The 19,363-nt window shown below is 42.3% G+C and overlaps 1 protein-coding gene across 5 annotated transcripts in view; it reads left to right on the top strand.

The window, feature by feature from the left end:
• DMD (dystrophin) overlaps positions 1-19,363 on the top strand; it is a 2,251,544-nt gene that overhangs the window by 2,095,283 nt on the left and 136,898 nt on the right. For 3 of the 5 annotated variants that reach the window (XM_004281027.3, XM_004281028.3, XM_033407968.2), the window contains exons 1-2: positions 2,892-3,016; positions 8,725-8,786. In XM_004281027.3, coding sequence (XP_004281075.1) covers positions 2,997-3,016; positions 8,725-8,786 — 82 coding nt within the window. In that variant the 5' untranslated portion in view covers positions 2,892-2,996. Of the gene's footprint in view, positions 1-2,874; positions 3,017-8,724; positions 8,787-19,363 lie in introns of those variants that run through there. The other 2 variants (XM_004281026.3, XM_049704774.1) reach the window with 2 other exon arrangements.

Below are 19,363 nucleotides of genomic sequence, written 5' to 3'. Positions count from 1 at the left end.
CCTTGAAGCCAGACTCCCTAGTTCCAATCCTTGCACTGCCACATTCTAGCCATGATATTGAGGACAAGTAGCTCGTGGTAGGTTTTAAAAGCAGGATTTCAACTTAAGTTTTTTTATGCTGCTTTCATATCTGTGGTTTACATCAAAACAATAATAATAATAATAATAAGGAGGAAGAGGAGAGCTACTACAAGTAGGCAATTAATGTATTATCATACATGGCATCACTATAATTCATATATGAAATGAGGATATATAAATTATGTTCTTAATATCTTTCCCTAATAAAACAATATTCATAATCTAACTGAAATTAACAACAAAGCAGTCGCAGTGAGGCACATGTCATTACTTTTTGTTTTTTTTAATTTATTTATTTTTTTACTTTTTTGGCTGTGTTGGGTCTTCGTTGCTACATGCGGGCTTTCTCTAGTTGCGGCAAGCGGGGGCTGCTCTTTATTGCAGTGCACGGGCTTTATTGTGGTGGCTTCTCTTGTTGCGGAGCACAGGCTCTAGGCGCATGGGCTTCAGTAGTTGTGGCACGCAGGCTCGGTGGCTGTGGCTCATGGGCTCTAGAGCGTAGGCTCAGTAGTTGTGGCCCATGGGCTTAGTTGCTCCACGGCATGCGGAATCTTCCTGGACCAGGGCTCGAACCCGTGTCCCCTGCATTGGCAGGCGGATTCTTAACCACTGCCCCACCAGGGAAGTCCTGCCCATGTCATTTCTTAATAATACTTTCTGTATTTAATTTCTAAAACAACATCAAGATTTGGGAACAAGCCTTCAAGTGCCTATAACTCCAGTCTAAAAAAGAACTTAAAGATACTTTGGAGGATTGCCATCTGTCAAATTTAAGAAAAAAATCGAATAGTGATTTCTCATTTTCCATTTTTTTTTCAGTGAATTGTTCCGACTAGTTTTCTAGCTGGACACTGAGAAAATAGATTTGAGCATTTATATTCTAGAGAAACATCAGAACTCCTGAAGCTTGAGCAAGTAATTTAAAAGTGTAAAACAGACAGAAAAAAAACCAGAAAGACAATGTATCCTATCACATAGGTGTTACAAACCTTTAGTTGATTGATTTCTAATATTTACAAATGCCCATGCTGGGAGGTTTGTGTCTTTTCATTGGAACAGACATAAACAATATTTAAGGGATGTGCTCGATACGTTGACACAGAGATTACGTCACTGAATGACACAGATTGCGTCACTGAATGACCCAGAGATTATTATGTCACTGATTAACTGCAAAGGCCACCACTTCCTTATCACAGAACACTAATCCTTCTCCCCCAGTCAAAGATAGGGGCAGATGTAGAATCTCCAGTAAGACCAAGGGACAGCCTCACCCAAAGACAGTCCGAGCGTGCCCCCCCTCTGCCCCCCAGACCTTAAGAGCAGCCGCATCCACAACTCACTGGCTCAAAATGACTAAAAGATAGCAGTAAGGTCTCAGTTTAGCAGGCAGAACGCCAGAAGTGCCCTATTTGCTTTAAAATAGCAACACCAATCAGATCTGCATGCACGTGTCTTCCGTGATAACATTTACATTTGTATTTGGTTTGTCAAGGGTAATGAAGAAACTTGGCACTCCCTTTCCCTTTGGTTCCTGCACTTTATTTTTGCCTCTTTTGTCGCGCTGTAGCAGACGGTAAAGGGAGATTGATGTCTAGAGTCCTTTCAGCTCGACCATTCTCCGGGGCCGGGGGAAATGTTGAGGAGAAAAAAAAAAGAGGATATTTAAAAAGATAAAGGGGAACACTTTTTAAACTGTAAACTGAAGTAGAACAAATCAACCAGAACAGAGAGTGAAAAGGAAATGGTTAAAAGAAGATAAAAAGAAAAAGCAGGCCAACAAAATAAATGGACAAAAGGCGACAATGAAACCACTAAGGGAGTTTATCTGAAAATACCCTTTGGACTCTAATGGAAGATATTATGTGAAGGCTGAGAAGAATTTTTGTGCTAATGAAGGCTTTCTTCTCTTCAGAATATTTCCAAGCCTGTAAGGATTTTGCATACTTAATCTGTGTCGTAATATTGCAAACTCTACTATTAGAAATATTTGAACTACCAGGCCCTGTAACTTTTCCAATGGAACGTTCCATCGGAAATGGTTTCCTTTTAGGTTTCTCTAAAGAATACTAAAAGACCACACGGTGCCACACCGTTGGTGGTGGTTTTTATTTAAAGACTCTATACCACTGGTTCTCAAACTTCAGTGTGCTTGAAGTTTCTGATTCAGTAGCTCTCTCTGGGCTGGGGCCCTGGGGAATTTTCATTTCTAAGAAGTTCCCAGGCGATGCTGCTACTGCTGGTCCCAGGACTACACGATGAGAACCACTGCTATATCACAAACACACAGACAAATGCTTCCTTAAAAGCCCATTTAGCCCAGGATGAGCAGAACCTGAATGTCATGTCCTTACATCTCCACCAATTTAATCTTCAATTGGGGGGGGGGGCACGCGGCGGGAAGGGAAGAATTATGCTTGTGAATTTTTTTTTCTTTCATTCTCTAAAAAGAAAACTTTTGACCCACACACTTAATTATCTGCGATGAGGTCATTTGCACCTAGGTCATTTATTTAGGCAACAAGTAGTCTTGCTGGAGGTTTTAACGGGGTGCTGGCAGGGCGGTGTGAGGCTTCCAGGTTCCCGGCACTACCTTAAATCTCCTCCGTCTTTCTTTCTTTCTCTTTTCTCTTTCCTTTCCGTGTTGAAAGCCCCGACTGCCGGGTCTCGGGGAGTCCGGGTTCCCAGGGCGCTAGGTGGGGGCGGAGCCCGGCCCAGCCCCGCCCCGTCTGCCCGCAGCGCCCCCTCCCGCGCGCCCCTCCCTCCCGCCCGCTAACCCGCGCTGGCTCCTCCGCAGTGCTTTCAGCTGCGAGCCTGGGCGGCGGCGGCGGCGCTCGACTTTCAGGGAGCCCGGCGGCTCTGGGAAGCTCACTCCTCCGCTCGCTCCCTCCCCCGGCCGCGGAGCCCTTGCAGCCATGAGGGAACAGCTCAAAGGGTAAGTGCAACGCGGCGCCCTCGGATCGCCGCAATCAGTGCACTTGTGGCGCGAGCAGGGTGCGAGCCGAGGCGGCCAAAACTTGGAACCGCGCGGCGGCTGGACCCCCGGCGTCCGGGCGCAGGGGCACCTCCCCCGCGGGTCCTCGCGGCGCCGCAGCAGGTGCGCCCCCGGGGCTTCCCCCCAGCGCCTGGCTCGCCGGGAGACGCTTCCCCCGGCTTTGGAGCGGGCTCGGAGAGAAAAGGCTGATGTCTCGCCGTACCCGGAGGGGACAGAGCGTTCCCCACGCGGGGATTGGGGCCGCGGGAGCTTTTGGCTCCTTTCCGGGCTGTGTCTGTGGACGTGAGCCAGGCAGGCTGTTCCTAAATCGTCGCCCGACCTCGCAGAAGGAAGGGGCGCGCCAGGTTCTACCTTCCATTGCGCTGCAAGTGCCAAAAGGTCAACTTTCTGCCTGATTTCTTCCGAGGATTCCAACTGACATTTCCCTCGTTGCATTTTCTACTGTGTTCGTTCCATGCCCCAAAACTTGCAGAGGTCGGGAGAGAAAGGAAAAGCAATTAAAGCCTAGAAGTCAAGGATTTGACATAGAGGATTGAGGGTGTTTTTTTTTCTTTGCCCTCTGGGGTTGAGTGTGGAGTCATTAATGGGTGTCCTTCTCTCGCTTTTCTCCAGCTGTTTGTGCTTGTCTTTAAGCAAAGTTTGTCATTCCCGATCCGATCATGGCACTGAAAAGGGCAGGACACTGTTTATCTCCGTTAAATTTGGAGTTAAGTTTGAAGCTTGAATTGGAGGGGTTTAGTTGCCTGAGGGAGACATATTATTAATTATAAAATACTTTAACATGAAAAAAATTCATCCAGTTTAAGTGACGAACCAAAGTTTTTAAGTGAAATAAACATTTGTGGCCAACAAACTCCTCTTAGTCTCTCTGCTTCTTTACCCCTGTCTCCTCTCCTTGTCACCCCCGCATCACCCTTTCTTTTTTGCCTAGCTCTTTTATTTCCTTGTCCCAAATCCCCTCCTTGGAGGATACGGTTGCTCTTGGAGAAGCAGAGGAGCGAATGAAACAACATGGGTATATGAAAGGTTTCTGACCCTTGATCACCGTAGAATTGGTTTCAGTCCTCATTGTTTGATCTTGGATTGGACACGACCCTGAAGTGAAATTGCTTTGGCCAAAGTTGAGGGTGGGTGGGAGTTAAGCCCTGAAAAGCAAACATTACGGAGGACTAGTAACAGCTGGAACAGTCACCGAGGCAATCATCTTTGCCCTGCCTTGAGCCAAACAGAGTAAAATGTTAACAATTCCAGGTAACAAGAAATGGGGACTAGAATAGGATTTCTGATGCTTAGACCGACACCCCCCACCCCCTACCCACAACAGCAGAAACTTTTAAATATATTTCCCCTTCCCACCCTGCCAGTATTCCAGCCATGCAAGCCAAGTTCAACATTCACCATGCAAATGCCAAGGTTTCTCTAGAAAGAGAGTCTGATCCCCAGATTAAAGGGAAATGATTTTGTGTGTGTGGATCAATGGGCTCCAGATTATATATGAAGCCAAACTCTAATCCTCTACAAATCGCAAGAGAATGTTACCTTTTTATATCGCTGCGTAGCGATTAGTTTCCTCCCTGGGAAGTAGTAGAAAGATATTTTTTTTTAAAGGCGACTGTTTGGAATATTTTCAGTACCAAATAACAGTGGTGGCAGAAGAAATCTTATTTTCATTAGGCAACTGCCATTTTCCCGGGGAGAGCAGTAGAAATTTGTTACTTTTTATAAGTGTTTAATATTTGTTTTTAAAGAAACTAAAGAAGCAGTTCCAATAAGTCTGATATTCCAGCACTGACAGCAGGAACAGCTCTGAGGTGGTTAGAATAACCTTGCACACTACTTGAAACTAAAGAAGGTGAGAGAAAATTTAAATTGTGTGGTAGGAAATGAGGTCAGCTCTGTGCTCAGTGGAGTAATGCTTTAATTTCTTATTATTGACAAGTAGGTGTTGCCGGGGTCTTTTGTCACATCCAGTGATCTTGTGTTTTAATTTGTTTCTGGTTCTTATCACGGCTGAAAATAAAAAGGGAAAGAGATTATTGTAGCTTGTACACATTTTTTTTTAAAAAAGGGGAAATCAGAGTTTGAAGGCTGTTCAGAGAGGCATATCTGATGCCAGGTTTTGGAACCATCAGGGCCAAAATCAATAACATTTTTTAAAAGATTGAAAGGGCGTTTTAAGGATTATTTATGAGGCTGTGTTAATTTCTGTGTTAATGCATATGTAGAATTTTGATCTATGTTGAACATCATTGTTTTCAGGAAGACTGAACAAAGATGTAACCATTAACTTGTGAACAGGGTCTGGAATTGCCATTCTGGTTGCACATGTTATATGGGCAGTGCATTTCCGATGTGAAAAGTGAAGTGCAGAAAAGAGACAGTAACCAGAAAAACAGTACCACCCACCCTTCCACCACCAGCTCCCCAGCACAGCATATTTTTCTATATTGTCTGTGTATTCCAGGTGAACCTGAAGTGCTTCTCGTGCAGCTACTGAGAATCCTCTCCTGTTTTTGAAGATAGGCACAGAGTCAGAAATACAGCTGTAAAACCTGTATCGATCACAGACCAAAAGTTGGTTTGTTCTGTAAGGTAGACTGTAGATAGGAGTTATGCAGATTCGTGTTTACCATTTCATCCTGTTCATACTCATCTTTCCTATCTGTTTCGGAGGTTAAATGATGTCCCACCAGGGCTTTGGATTCATCACAGATTGAAAATACCCACATACAGTGAAGTGACTATTTGGTTCATCATGTAGTTACCCCCAAAGCTAGAGTCATTTCAGCTGTGTTGCCAATTGTTTTTAGCGTTCAATGATTAAAAGGTAATTTTTCTAGTCTGGAGGATTAGTCACACCCTTTATTCTTTTCTTTCCACTTGTGCTCACTTCTTTCACTTACTGCCGGGCTGTAATGGAAGTGAAACTAACTCGGCAAAGGTGAAATATAAATCTGGTTTTCTAGTCACTTTGCATTGCTTAAAAATAAAAGGCTTTCGTGTTGGAGGGGAGGAAGGTAAAAGAAGATTAGCTTTTGGATTCGTTTGAGTTCATTTACCTAGGTTATTCACATACCCCAGAATCACAACTGATTGGGAGAAAGAAGGAGTACCTAGAAAGGACTAACTGCTGGTATGTGTTAGCACATGAATGGAGCGCAGAAGTAGGGGCTAAGAATTTCTTCCTTCCTCCAGTAAAGGACATTTCAATTTAGCTACGGACAGATGGATTAAATAATAATTTCTAAAATCCCTTTTGTAATTTTTAACCACTGGAATAAATTCCTTAAAAAGGTGGAAGTGTAGGTATATCAACAGTCATGAAATCTTCTTTGGAGGGAGGGAGCTACATGAAGCTCCCGTTCAGTCTATGTGGGATTGTCCTGTCACTCGTAGGCAAGTTTCTCTTTTCTTTTGGAATTGCGTTTGGTACACGTTATTTCTTGCCCGTGTTCCTCCGATTTGAAGTCCATTACAGATGGTGGCTTTTCAGACTGGTTCTCTCTGTCTCTGTCAGGTTAGGTTTGTCAGCTCAGACAGACGTTTTTCTGCCCATCGATTGAAGATGCTACAGTCCTCCCACATGTGGTAGAGATGGGATGTTATTATTACGTAGTGTGTGTAATAAGAGCCTGTACATGTGGACACATGTGCTTTCCCCCTTTTCTCCCTCCCTCCCTCCCTGGTGCTCACAGATGATGGCCTTTGGAAATGGCAGAGGTCTAAATGCAGGGTGGTCTCAATAGAAGGTAACCTTTCCTTGCTGGACACTGGTGTATGGAATTGGTACATACACAGTCTCTTTCGGAGCTAAAAAAACATCCGAGAATAAGCAACACTTTTTCCATGAAGCTGCATGCTGCAGCCTCCTTGTGCTGTGCATATAAAGTACCAGTCCTTCCCACCCCTTCTCCAGATCATAAGCCAGTGTGGACATGGGGCTTTCAGAAACCCCCTAAAGCATGGACTGTATCTTTTGCTTGTCTTGCTCTGTAAGATTTGGATTCTACTCTGGTACATTCCCTCGACTGACTTACTCCTCAGCCACAAATTGTCTCTGTGGAAAAGTCAAACAGAAACAAACAGGTTTGGAAGAGACTGAAACAGCCCTTCCCCAATGAACACTGTCTTGTCAACTTCTTTCCCTAGCCTTCACCATTCAATCGCTGAATGTAAATATCAGAGGGATGGTCTCTGAAGTTGCACACTTTGGGGAATTTCCACATGTTTTTTGTCATTTGTGACTGTGTTCTATTTATCAAACCACAATAAATGTTTCTCTCTTTTGCTTATTTTCTTGAAAACAGAGGTAATACACATCGAGTGTTACTTTTGCCCTCTGTGAAGGGTCTTAGGTGTGGCTGACTTAACCACAGTTGGATCCTCATCTATATTATAATCAACTAATGAAAGCTTTGCTTTTAGTGGGCAGTAATTTGGGGGCCACGTAGTAACAGAAATGACCACGTATTGAGCGCCAGAAGGTATCAGTCTATATCAGCTCGTCCTATATCAGCTTGTCCTTTAATGCTCCCAGGTAAGCGGGCTGGCCCCAAATTTCACAGCTAGTAGGCCACAGAACCAGAATCCAGTCCTAAGATTTAACACCTACACTTGACATTGTTGGCCTCCCTGAGCTCCTCTTTCTGTGTGCAGCCGCTGTGCTTTCTGCTCCCCTTGAAGTGTCCACAGTTAAGCTATTTCTCCTCTCTCCACTCCCACCTTTCCCTCAAAGATGATGAATAGGCTCTGCTTATGAGTACTGAAATATGGTTCAGGGCTGCGTTTTACTGCATAAAGCCCAGTCAAGTAATCCCCGAAAACTGGAAATACGATGCTATGGTGATTTATGTAGATGGGCCAAAGTAAGGAAAAGTATATGTAGTTATCTCTCCCAGGTTTATTCACGGAATCGAATGCGGAACAAAGGTGTTTTGTTCTTTCTGTGGCAGGAGCTGATAGCCAGCAAACACACTTAGCTAAACTCCAAGAAATGGAAGAGAACTGTGAATGCTTCATTCAGGCCCACGTAAACATAGGAAAAGGTGCGGTGGTATATAGAGTGCCGAGTTAAAAGGACATTCTAAAAGTAATGGGAAGAGGGAAGATACAATCTATGAGTCAGGCAATGGATGGACCTTAAGCCGAAGTGAAACACAGTCATCATAGAGATGAGATCTGGATACGGAGAAGAAAGTAATGGAAAAGTGTCAGGGACGGTGAAAGCAAACGAGAACTGAGGCGATTTATTTATTAAACTAATATCAGTATCTCTTTGACAGAGTTGAATAACACTCGTCAGTGTCTTTTCTGTATGTTCTGAATTGGACGGCTGAAGAAATCCTGATTTTTGATTATTGAGTACCTAACAAGGTCACTTTCTTATAACAGAAGTGCAGCCGACTTGGGGGTACAAAAAAGAAACAAATGCTGGTTACCAAATAATGATCATATTGCTTTTCCTGTTGAGAGCAAAGGTTGGGGTCTCTCTCCTTGTAAAATAAACATTCGTCACTGCAAGATGGAAGGCCTGTCAAGTAATGAAGCCAAATGAGCCAAAGGCATACCGTGCTTTTTTTTTTTCTTGTCTCCTTTTCTCTACTACTCATTCTAAATTCTAAAGTCTCTCTTTGTATTTTATGTTTTAGCCACGAGACCCAAACAACTTGCTGGGACCATCCCAAAATGACAGAACTCTACCAGTCTTTAGGTAAGGACATGGCCATGTTTCCTCCAGATGAAATGACAAATGACTCGTAGGATAAAGTAGTTGGTAGCGCGCAAGCCATTTGTTGTCTAAATACATCACTAGATTGTTTAAGGGGTGAAAACAGCGACACCTTTCTATTCAGAATTGACAGTCAGCTTTCTTTTTTTCCGAGGTTGCTTAAAAATAAGTTTTAGGATTGCACTGATTCCCCAAAATTCAGTATATCTGAGAGGGCCAAAAGGTCTTGCTAGTTTTCTTTTTTCCCTAAAAGGAGGGAAAAAATACTTGTAATTGACGGCTATGCTTTCCCCCCAAAGAAAGAAAAGGGTTTCAGGTTGTTCTTATTGATTTCTTCCCTGTGAAACCAAGAAGGCACTTTTGCCAAGTTACGAATGCCGTGTAAAGGAATTTTCTGCCGTCACTCCAGTGATCCTAATTCCTAAGCCTGTCCGGTCATCAACATGCATGCTCGATGAAAGTCCACTCTATACCATTTTCCATCCCTCGGGAATAACCTGAAATGAATTACCTCACATTGTAACTAGTTGTTGTTTTAGTTAAAAAATCGTCATGCTGTCTCTACTACTAAACATTTTTTAAGTCCCTTTTTGCGAATGGACATATTTACAGACTGAAATGCATAAGGTGAAAACTCTTTGGGTTTTAAGTTATGTGACAAAGCCCATGGGAGTCAGGGTGCTCAAACATAAATTTTGGATGTGTGCGTGTGTCCATGTATCTGTGTGTAGCTGCTGCTGCCTTTGTCTCATAGGTTCCCCCATTGGTTAATGAATTGCAGCTATAGAGACATTAAGGCATGGAGTAGGAGATATTCGCCCCCCCAGATTTTCCCCTGAACTCTTTCCAGCAAGGACCTACTGTACAGCACAGGGAGCGCTGCTCAGTATTCTGTAATAGCCTAAATGGGAAAAGAATTTGAACGAGAATAAATACATGTATATGTATAACTGAATCACTTTGCTGTACACCTGAAACTAACACAACATTATTATAAATGATAGAAGTTCCTTCTAGAAATCGGAAAAAATACAAAGCGTGAAAAAGAAAAGTCACTTATAATTCTACTAGCCAGAGATACCAATACATTTCAAGTAATATTATGTCAGCTCAGTCTAGCAGTAGGAGCGTGTGTGTGTGTGTACAGGCACCTATGTACACACACTCCCTTTTAAAAACTTAAGGAAAATCAGGATCAGCTCATCTTCAAGTGCTACATTTTCAGCCCCTGCACAATGTTTCTGGCTTTTATGCTGCGCTGTTTAGACCACGGGTGGAAAGCTTGAATGCTTATATTTTGGCAATGAGACTTCATCTGAAGTGGGCAGTGGCTGTGCTGGAGGAGCTGGTCGTCCTAGCCCAGTGCTCTCAAGACTTGGGATTTTTCAAGACAAACTAGAAATCTTCCAATAAAGAGCTCGTTGAAACTGGGCCTCCTGCTTATAACCTCTGGTTTACGTAGGCTCAGCCTACTTATAATTTTTTTCTACTCTAATCACAGTGATCTCTAGTTCTAATATTTTAATTTACTTTTATTTGAAAATTATAATTATTATAGAATCAGTACTTGTTCATATTTTTTAAAGTTAAACAATATAGACAAGCTAACAAAAAAGAAGTCATCTATAACCCACCTCTTAGTTAACTAATGTTTAACAATCTAGTAGGTATCCTCAAAAATTTCTTTCTAGACATACATTTTTACCAAAGTTGGGTCGTTCTGTTTTATAATCAGCTTTTATTCACCTAAAGGTAATGTACCATGGCCATCTTTCCATTTCATTGCATTGTATTCTCTACCAGCTTACTTTTAATTACTCTGTAATGAGAAATCACAAACCTGGTTGATAAAAAGCTAATTATGAACTCTCAATGAAGAGGTGTTTGCACCTTCAGTAGGAGTTAAATATGCTTTTTATCGTCATATTTCTAAAGTTTTCTCAGTAGGTCGAACGCGGTGGTAAACTCAAAGCTGGTAATCTGGCATGATTTGTAACCTTGGGCAAATCACCCGACTTTGGAAGATAATGGAATTTTACAGTTGCAGGGAAATTTAGAGCTCATTTGTTAAGAGACTTTTTCTTTGATGAAATCAACTTAACTGAGATCAGTTATATAGATTAAAATGCTGCCATCATAAATATGTGGTCAATTCCACCACCACCAGCCGCTCCCCCCGCAACTTTGAAATTTGGGTTTTTGTTATCCTGGCAACAAACATCTTGGAAATGAACTGGGTGTTGACATTTGATTTTCAGCTTTCGAAACTTATATTTCCGATATTTTCATTACAATCACATATTACTTGGGCTAACTTTTATTCAAATGGTGACACATCACATAACATCTTCCATTTATTGAGAGTGTGCTGTGTGTGCCGCGCATGGAAATGTATGTGAGCAACCATCGTGCCCGGTAGATGTCATCAACGGCCTTCTTTCACAGGGCAGTGAAGTCAGGCGCAGCGAAACCCTTTGTCAGGGATACACAGCCATGTGTATGGCTCTACACTGGGATCTACCCCAGATCTTCTGTTAGTGTTTGCACTTATCTCGTTGATATTATTAATGTAGCAAAGTATGTCCGTGTAGATCGCCACGCACCTGCTACAAATAGGTACAGATTGACCGTTTTACCTATGGATAGACAGTTATTTGAATGGTATTTCTGGAACAAACCATTACATTTCTAGAAATAGTATGGTGGATTCCTGGACAGTGGACACGCTTCCTTTCCCCGTTGCGAGGCACACGTGGAATGATTGATTTAGTAGTTTGTTGTGTGTCTACATCCCTGAGATAACCTACGAGACTAAGTACCACTAGTGCCCTTCCCACTCCCAAATTACAGTGTTTCGAAGTTGAAATATAAGCATAACATACTGAAAAGAAGCCTTTAATTTCTTTTTTATCTTTACATATTGGCATATGTTTTTCCTCGCGAGCTATCCCTTTAGGTCCAAGCTGCTATTTTGAACTGGATGAGATGGTTGGAAGCCTTCAACTACACTTAGTTCGTGAAAGGTATCATGAAAGCAAAACTGGTCTGGTGTGGTCACAGTGTTAGACCGTACCTCGGGCCCTCTCCTAATGGAAGCTGAACCTCTTGTCTGTGGTGACATGTTGAAAATATCAAGAAGTTGCTAATCCCCACCGTACCGCCAACTCCAGACAGAACTCTACTGTAGAAGCTACGGTGGCTCACAGCATGCAAGAAATGTTACACAATCCTAAGTATGCCCACCTCTGAGGGGATTTCCATTCTCCAATTTGCCAAAAACCCCAACCAGCCTATTTAACACACTCTGTTTTCTGCCTTGCCCCCAAACGCGTTCACGTGATCCGCCCCCGACCCTTGGTCCAAACACCACAGTATTATAAGCCAGAGTCATTTGGTAGGGACTGAAAAAGTAGGACTTGAGTGTTAACTGATGGAAGGCTATGGTATTACTCGAAATGTTAATCTTAGATATCTCTACTTAGTAGAATTCTAGGTGATTTTCTTTCTTCCTTTCCTGACATTCTACAATGAGTTTATATTATTTACAGTTAGATACTTAGCAAAAAAAGTTTCTTCATCAGTACCCCCATCCCATTCCTTAGTGTCCCTACAGCTCTAATTCATCAACCAATGAGAACCTACGACAGAAAAGCAGCAGTAGCCACACACACACGCATATATACATCACACATACGTATGCATATAAAAATGTATGCTTAAGTCCTGATTCCCATAAACTTTATCAGGTAAATTTGAACACAAGGAGATCATCTCATGCGTCGTTAGTCTCTAAATATGTCCATTCACAAAAAGCTGACTTTAAAAAAGTTAGCCTTGTCTTCTTTACCACTAAATTTTTTATTTAAAAACTGTAAAAACTCATTTTAGGTTATTCTCAACAGATCTAAAATGGCTTTTTTGAGTGAGCTTTCATCAAACGTTAAAAATATTGTGTTTTCCCCATGAAATTAGGCTGTGTACCCACTCAAAAAATTCCAAGTTATGAAGGAAAAAATTGTTGGGCTCCCACACAAACACAAAACAAGGCATAGTAAAGAAATAATTTAAACATTTACAGACATGACCTGACAGTCATTAGGAATTGGAGCATTGGAAGGTCTCCAGAAAATTTTTTACGCAACATTAACCGTTTGGCAAAAGCACTGTCTTGTTTGCACAGAGAAGAAATCAATAAGAACAACTCGAAAAGAGTTTTCTTTCAGCATTTTTCTCTGACTACCCCCAATGTGGTGGGGTGAGTGGTATATTAAAAAATTTCCCATATCTTTTTTTTTTTTTTTTTTTTTTTTTTTGGCGGTACACGGGCCTCTCACTGTTGTGGCCTCTCCCGTTGCGGAGCACAGGCTCCGGCCGCGCAGGCTCAGCGGCCATGGCTCACGGGCCCAGCCGCTCCGCGGCACGTGGGATCTTCCCGGACCGGGGCACGAACCCATATCCCCTGCGTCGGCAGGTGGACTCTCAACCACTGTGCCACCAGGGAAGCCCTCCCATATCTTTTTTTACGTGGCCTTATCCTTATCCTTAGAATGAGGGTATTGGACCAAAGTGTTGAAGAATTTTGTTTTTCTCTTGCTTTGGGAAGAGGTGGGGCAGGTTGTTTCCAAAACTTGCTGTGCTCATAATTTTCAAGAAGTACCTTTGGCTGATTCTGCAGACAAATGGATTTCTAAAAGTTTAATCATTCCTATTTTTAAAAATGCACATTCTTGGCAAACAAGCAACAGGGAGAAGATCCTACCGCCCATCCCTGTCTTACAGGCCGAGTGAGACAGGCTGATATCAAGTAGGGAGGCTCTCTGGAAATATACCTGCTGGGCCATCTATTTGCTGTTGAGAAGGCATATTCTTCCTCATTTCTTAGAAGTAATCATATGTTCCATTCATATGTTCCAGGTGAATTTCAGATTTCTGTTAGCATCTTTACAAATGGAATGGCAAGACTGTTGTTCCAGACGCTTATCTTGGTGATTTAAAACATAGAGCTCTTTAAGGCGGCAAAAGGCATTTTAAAAATCAGTAGATGTTAGGTAGTAATGTGCTCTGGAATTTATTTCGAAATACGAATGTAACATTGATTTATATGGAGTGCCGTTATATGATAAAAAGCCTCTCATTTTCTCACAATTTACGTCTAGGTTCTTAAGTTCATCACTGAAATTTTAACATTAAAAAAAAACCCATTCCCCCACACACACATATAATATGTGCTGCTTAAAAATACTTTTAAAAAGTATTTCTTAGTCTCTCTTATTGTGAATATATTAATTATAAATACAATAAAATCTTTATGCGGTCCCCTCCCTGGCTTCTTTCTCCCCTGCAGTATGGGGTGTTCGCACGAGGGATACGAGCAGTACAGTGCAGGAATAGCAGTTTGCAGAGGAGACAGAGGTTAAAAAAAATAGGCTAAGGTGAAGAGAAAATCATTAAGCTTCAGAAGGTGAACTGATTTCATTTCAAACCGTTTACTAAAATCTAGATGTGCTGGCGGATCTGACATTTCTTATCCCAATTTCCTTTTCCTTCTTTGAAGCCCTTTCACCACCAGCTTTTTTTTCTCTAGGGGTGTTGGTTCCCCTCTTTTCCTGCGAGTCTGGCATTCTCCAGAAGGCTCTAGCCCCTCTTAGCTGTTGCCCAAATTCTGGAGCCCACTCTCCATGATGCTTACCCAAATGATGCAGACTCTCTAAGCTTTCAAAAATAGACTTATAAATGTTTTAGGAATTCTTAGGAAAAGTGGTCTTAAAAACCCTTGTGTTTTGAAGGCAGTCTGTCAGCACGTGGCCCCAAGCCTCGTGTCTGTTGCCTGAGAAGAGCTTCAGAATGTTCAAATGAGGGCTCAGTTCTAGGGTCTGATGGGTCTGAGGCTGGTGTGATTCTTAAGCAGTCCTAGTTGAGAGGACCATCAGTCAAGTCAAGAGGCTAAGAGCTTCTTCAGGATACGTCAGTATTGTTATTAATAAATAATTGCAGCTGCTCAGATAGAGTTGGAAACACTGCCATACAAATCCTGTACCTCTTTCCTCAGTTTGCCAAGAGAAAGGAAAATAAGTTAGCTTATTCTCTCCCTCTTTTCATAGGCTTTCTACATTCCATTAAGTATTCCCTCCTGAGGATGCTCTACCGATTAGGAACTGCGGGACTCTGAATGGCTATGAATTCCTTCTGCGTGGGGAGCATGTCCTAATGCTTTTCTCAGCATATTTTGTAAACTCAACTGTTCTCAACCACGGGACTCGATGTTTAGCATATTCCTTCTCTTATCTCTAGTTCTTTAAGTATTGCCAAGTATTAAAACTTCTGCCTCTGGATTTTCTACTACCATAGGGCCTTGAACTGGAAAGAATACCTCAGTTCAGATCCCAGCTTGGGTGTGACCTTAGGCTGGACCCTTGCTTTCCGCGCAGTCTCAGGTTTCTGGCTTATCAGGTCGGGCAGCAACCTTCCATCTCTAAGTGCCTGGTTTTAGTTTAACTTCTGATGGGTTTGGCTTGGCCTCATGAATGCTGTGCCCCACACCCCAGTTTCCCTTTGTCCCCACCAGCCTGGAAGATAGGAATAATAAGATCATTGAGTGAGTCATTTTTGTACTTTCATTTCTGTAGTACTTCACGGTGTGCAGAGAGCTTTCAGAAGTAACCGTATTTAATCTTTACACAGCTGTAAATTAGGTATATGGGTGGCATATGACCTGAATTTTCTGTCATTTTCAGATCTTCTGTCCTGCCATCCGTTTGAGTAGATTCCTGTTTTTGTTTTTGTTTTTGTTTTTGTTTTTGTTTTTGTTTTGCGGTACGCAGGCCTCTCACTGTTGTGGCCTCTCCCGTTGCGGAGCACAGGCTCCGGACGCGCAGGCCCAGCGGCCATGGCTCACGGGCCCAGCCACTCCGCGGCATGTGGGATCTTCCCGGACCGGGGCACGAACCCGTGTCCCCTGCATCGGCAGGCGGACTCTCAACCACTGCGCCACCAGGGAAGCCGTAGGCTCCTGTTTTTGATTTAGAAAATTATACTGTCATATGAGTGGATGGGGCAACTGTTTCCTCCTCCTTTCCGTTTGGACTTGAGCAGGCTGAGGCGCAAGACTGGCTTTGACTTATTCACGCTGACATATGGGTAGAAGATAAGGAACCAAGTCCAGAGCACACATTTTATGGCTCCTAGCTTGCTGTTCTCAGAGGAACATCCATTACTCGTAGCATGATTTATAAAACTGCTTTATCAGCATAATTAAGCTATGGAATCTCAAATGACATTCTTTATTCCCTAGCTGACAAAGTTAACACAGGAGATTTACTCAGATTTGCAAAACAGAAGGCATAAGACGTTAAAGCTGTTATAAATGTTCTTCCTTTATGTCTATCCTGCTTATAAAAGAGAAAAGAAAAATAATCTGTTCTTTTCACTTCAGTTAGCATCGATTGATTGTCCCCATTTGTAAAAGAGAAATGTAATCTTCGAATCAAAATTTATGGTGTTTTAATGGGATATTTTTTAATCATATTTTTCTTGTTCAAATAACTTGATTTAAAGCTTCTAATTGAAGAACATAAATAAATAGATGTTTCTGAATTGCATCTTGCAAAGCTTATTTCAGAAGGAAACTCAAAAGGATTCTCTTTCAGACTTAGACTGGTTTCCAAGTGAGAAGAGCTGCCATTTTTGGTAGTTTACTTGATCTAAATAAGAGGAGCGTTAGGTTACACCTGCAGCTGTGAGAAAAGTGCTGGATGTGTACAATTTTATGTAGCTGGGTCTGCAGAAGACAATTTTTGCACACGAAGTAAAGGCGTCTAAAGACGTGTCTGCTCTTTTTCAGACATTTCCAATATTTCTTTTTTAAGCACACGAGTCTGATTACCTCTGTACGTCTCTTGGGAGCTGCAGTTTTGCTGGAAAGAGATTTAGAACAGTTGGAACACTCACATAAAATAGATAGTGAGTTTTTGAAGTCCATACTCTCTACAGTAGTAATAAAGTGACCTAAAAATAATTCTGAAAGAGTCTCTTACGACATAGTGGATGAGTCATTAGCTTATTTATGAATTGGTGTTATTCTGTGAGAATGTTTCAGAATTTGCCATTCCACAAAGTCTTGATCCCTTGCACAACTTCAGGGAAGTCTTTGTGCCCCCTCGTAAATTGAAGCTTATGTAACTAGGACATACGTTATATATGAGTTTGCGTTTGTGTGCACGCATACCTGCATGCACATATATTTATATGTTTACATACATATTTTTTATCAAGCATTAATTTTGGTGGAAAGTGCTTCATTTTATATTTTGCTTTCTAGTTCTATAAAAAGGCTGTCGGTTTTAGAGCTTCTCCAACTGGTGAAGGACAGTTGTTTTTAAAACATCCAGTATGTCACGGAGTTTGGGGTGGCCTTATTGAAACTGCCTGGTGTACACTCACATCACACATAACTCGCCACACAGGTTCAGCCGCACTTGACCTAGTCTGTACCTTGTTCCGTGAAATGGACCCACTGATTACGCATTTGGATGTCAGGGCAATGTCAGGTTGCTACAGAAGTTGCTTAACACATTCCTAGTTTCTGTGTGTGTGGAAAACTGTACTTTGAGTAGCACTGTTCTAGAACATTTAATTTTTGAAAGTATAAATGTAAACTCAAATCAGGTGACCTTGGGAGAGGGTAATTAACTTACACCAAACAAGAACACCTGAAAAATGTTACTTATGGATTTCATATTTTGCCAGTTGAGTCAGGTTCAGGCAAAGGAGGGATCTGTATTCTTTCCCGTTTCATAGGCCTCCTTGGCAATTACTTCGGAGGCCAAAGTAACAGGACCACCCAATACAGGAAGGGGCCGGGTATGAAGTGGCAGGATCCCGGCTGCCTAATTTCATGCCTCCTCCACCCTTATAATTAAATGTAGTGTATAACATATCATAGTTTTCAAATACAAATTTGTTTTTATCTAGAACATAAAATGTGGCATGTGTACTCTTTATGTTGTGCGTTGAAGTCAATGGGGAACTGATTGATTATACTGTGACTTTGTGTCACTTTATGAGTTGAGGTTGGGAGGTAAAGTGACGTAGCAGCATAGTAGTTCATTGACTTTGAGGCTGGTGAGACTTGGATTTGAAATTCTGGCTTTGCCACCAGTTCTCTGTGGCCAAGACAAAGGCAGTAACAACTTTGCACCCCAGTTTTGTAATTTATCAAGTGGTTATGATGGTACTTACCTTGGGGAGTGTTGTGGGGATTAGAAATAATAGATGTAAAACTACAAAATGTCTGACATAGTAACTGTGCAAGGAATTATAATAACTATTGATGATGCAGCACTACTGTCATACCCCATGTCCCTCCTTATCCAAAAGAAAGAAACATGCACAATAATTCAAGAGTGAAAAGAAAGGAGAAAGCCTGTGAAATAATGTGACATGCCCAGAAAAATGCCTGATACAGAGTAAACACCTAACAAACGGTGGTGGTACTATCATGGTAGGGAGGGGACAAGGGAATGGCTGCAGAGGTAAGGAGGGATGAGACCATAAAAAACGCATGTGACATGTTGAAGGCTTTGATGCTAAGATTTTCGACTTGGGTGAAGTATCAATCAGGGTCCAGTCAGAAAATAGAAACCACTTCAGTTATTTCAGACAGAGGGGATTTGTGCCGGAAATTGGTTACCCAGTGATGGAAGAGCTAAGAAGCCAAACAGACGGCAGGGAGCCTCTGCTGTACCCAGGGCTGGAGGGACAGTGCCAAGAGGTAGTATCACCAGAGCCCCAGAAGCCAGAGCCATCATCCGGAGCTAGAACCAGTGGCCAGTTGGGACCACTGAGGGAGGGGTTAATGGGGCGGGAGATCCAGGGAGGGAACACACCTACTGCCAGAGCTTGTGCTGAAGACAGAGAGAGAAAGGGAGAAACAGCCTGGCCTCTTCTTCCTCCTGTCCTCTCCCTCAGTTCTTCTGCCAGGGACCACCATTGGCCATACTTACTTAGAAGCCAATTGTAAGGGAGCAGGAAAGTGGCATTCTCTGTAATAGAGGGCAGAGCAGGGGAACGCCAGAGAATGGCTCTGAGAACCAGCGAGCAAGTGGCTGAAGTGCAGGAGGCCTCAAGGACTGTGATGCAGTCAGCCATCTATGCCAATATGCAGGGAAGAGAAACACAAAGCCCTAAAAGCTTGCATAGGATTTTCTGAGTCTGAAGCAACTTAAATGAGGCACTAAAAGGGTCCACTGGGTTCAAAGGAAACTGACCTAAAAACAAGCAAAGAGGAGGTAGCAGTCAAAAAGTTATCTGCACAGAAGTCCAGACTCTAAGAATAAGCTGTCGTGCATTTGATTGTAGCACTTGCATTATTTATAGTTGTTTATGCTCAAGTCTCTCAAGACTAAGTAATGAATTCCTTTAAAGCAGGAGCTGTCTTCCTTATCTTTGTCACTAGCGCCCAGTGCATGGTAGTCTCTGAATAAATAAATGTTCATTGAATGAAACACAGTAGAGCAAGCGAGAGTGATTTTTCTGGGGCAGAAGACAGATACCACTCAAGA

The sequence above is a fragment of the Orcinus orca genome, chromosome X (genome assembly GCF_937001465.1).
Source record: "Orcinus orca chromosome X, mOrcOrc1.1, whole genome shotgun sequence".
Lineage (NCBI taxonomy): Eukaryota > Metazoa > Chordata > Mammalia > Artiodactyla > Delphinidae > Orcinus > Orcinus orca.
Note: the sequence above shows the minus strand (reverse complement) of the source record. Positions and strands in the feature narration are given on the sequence as shown.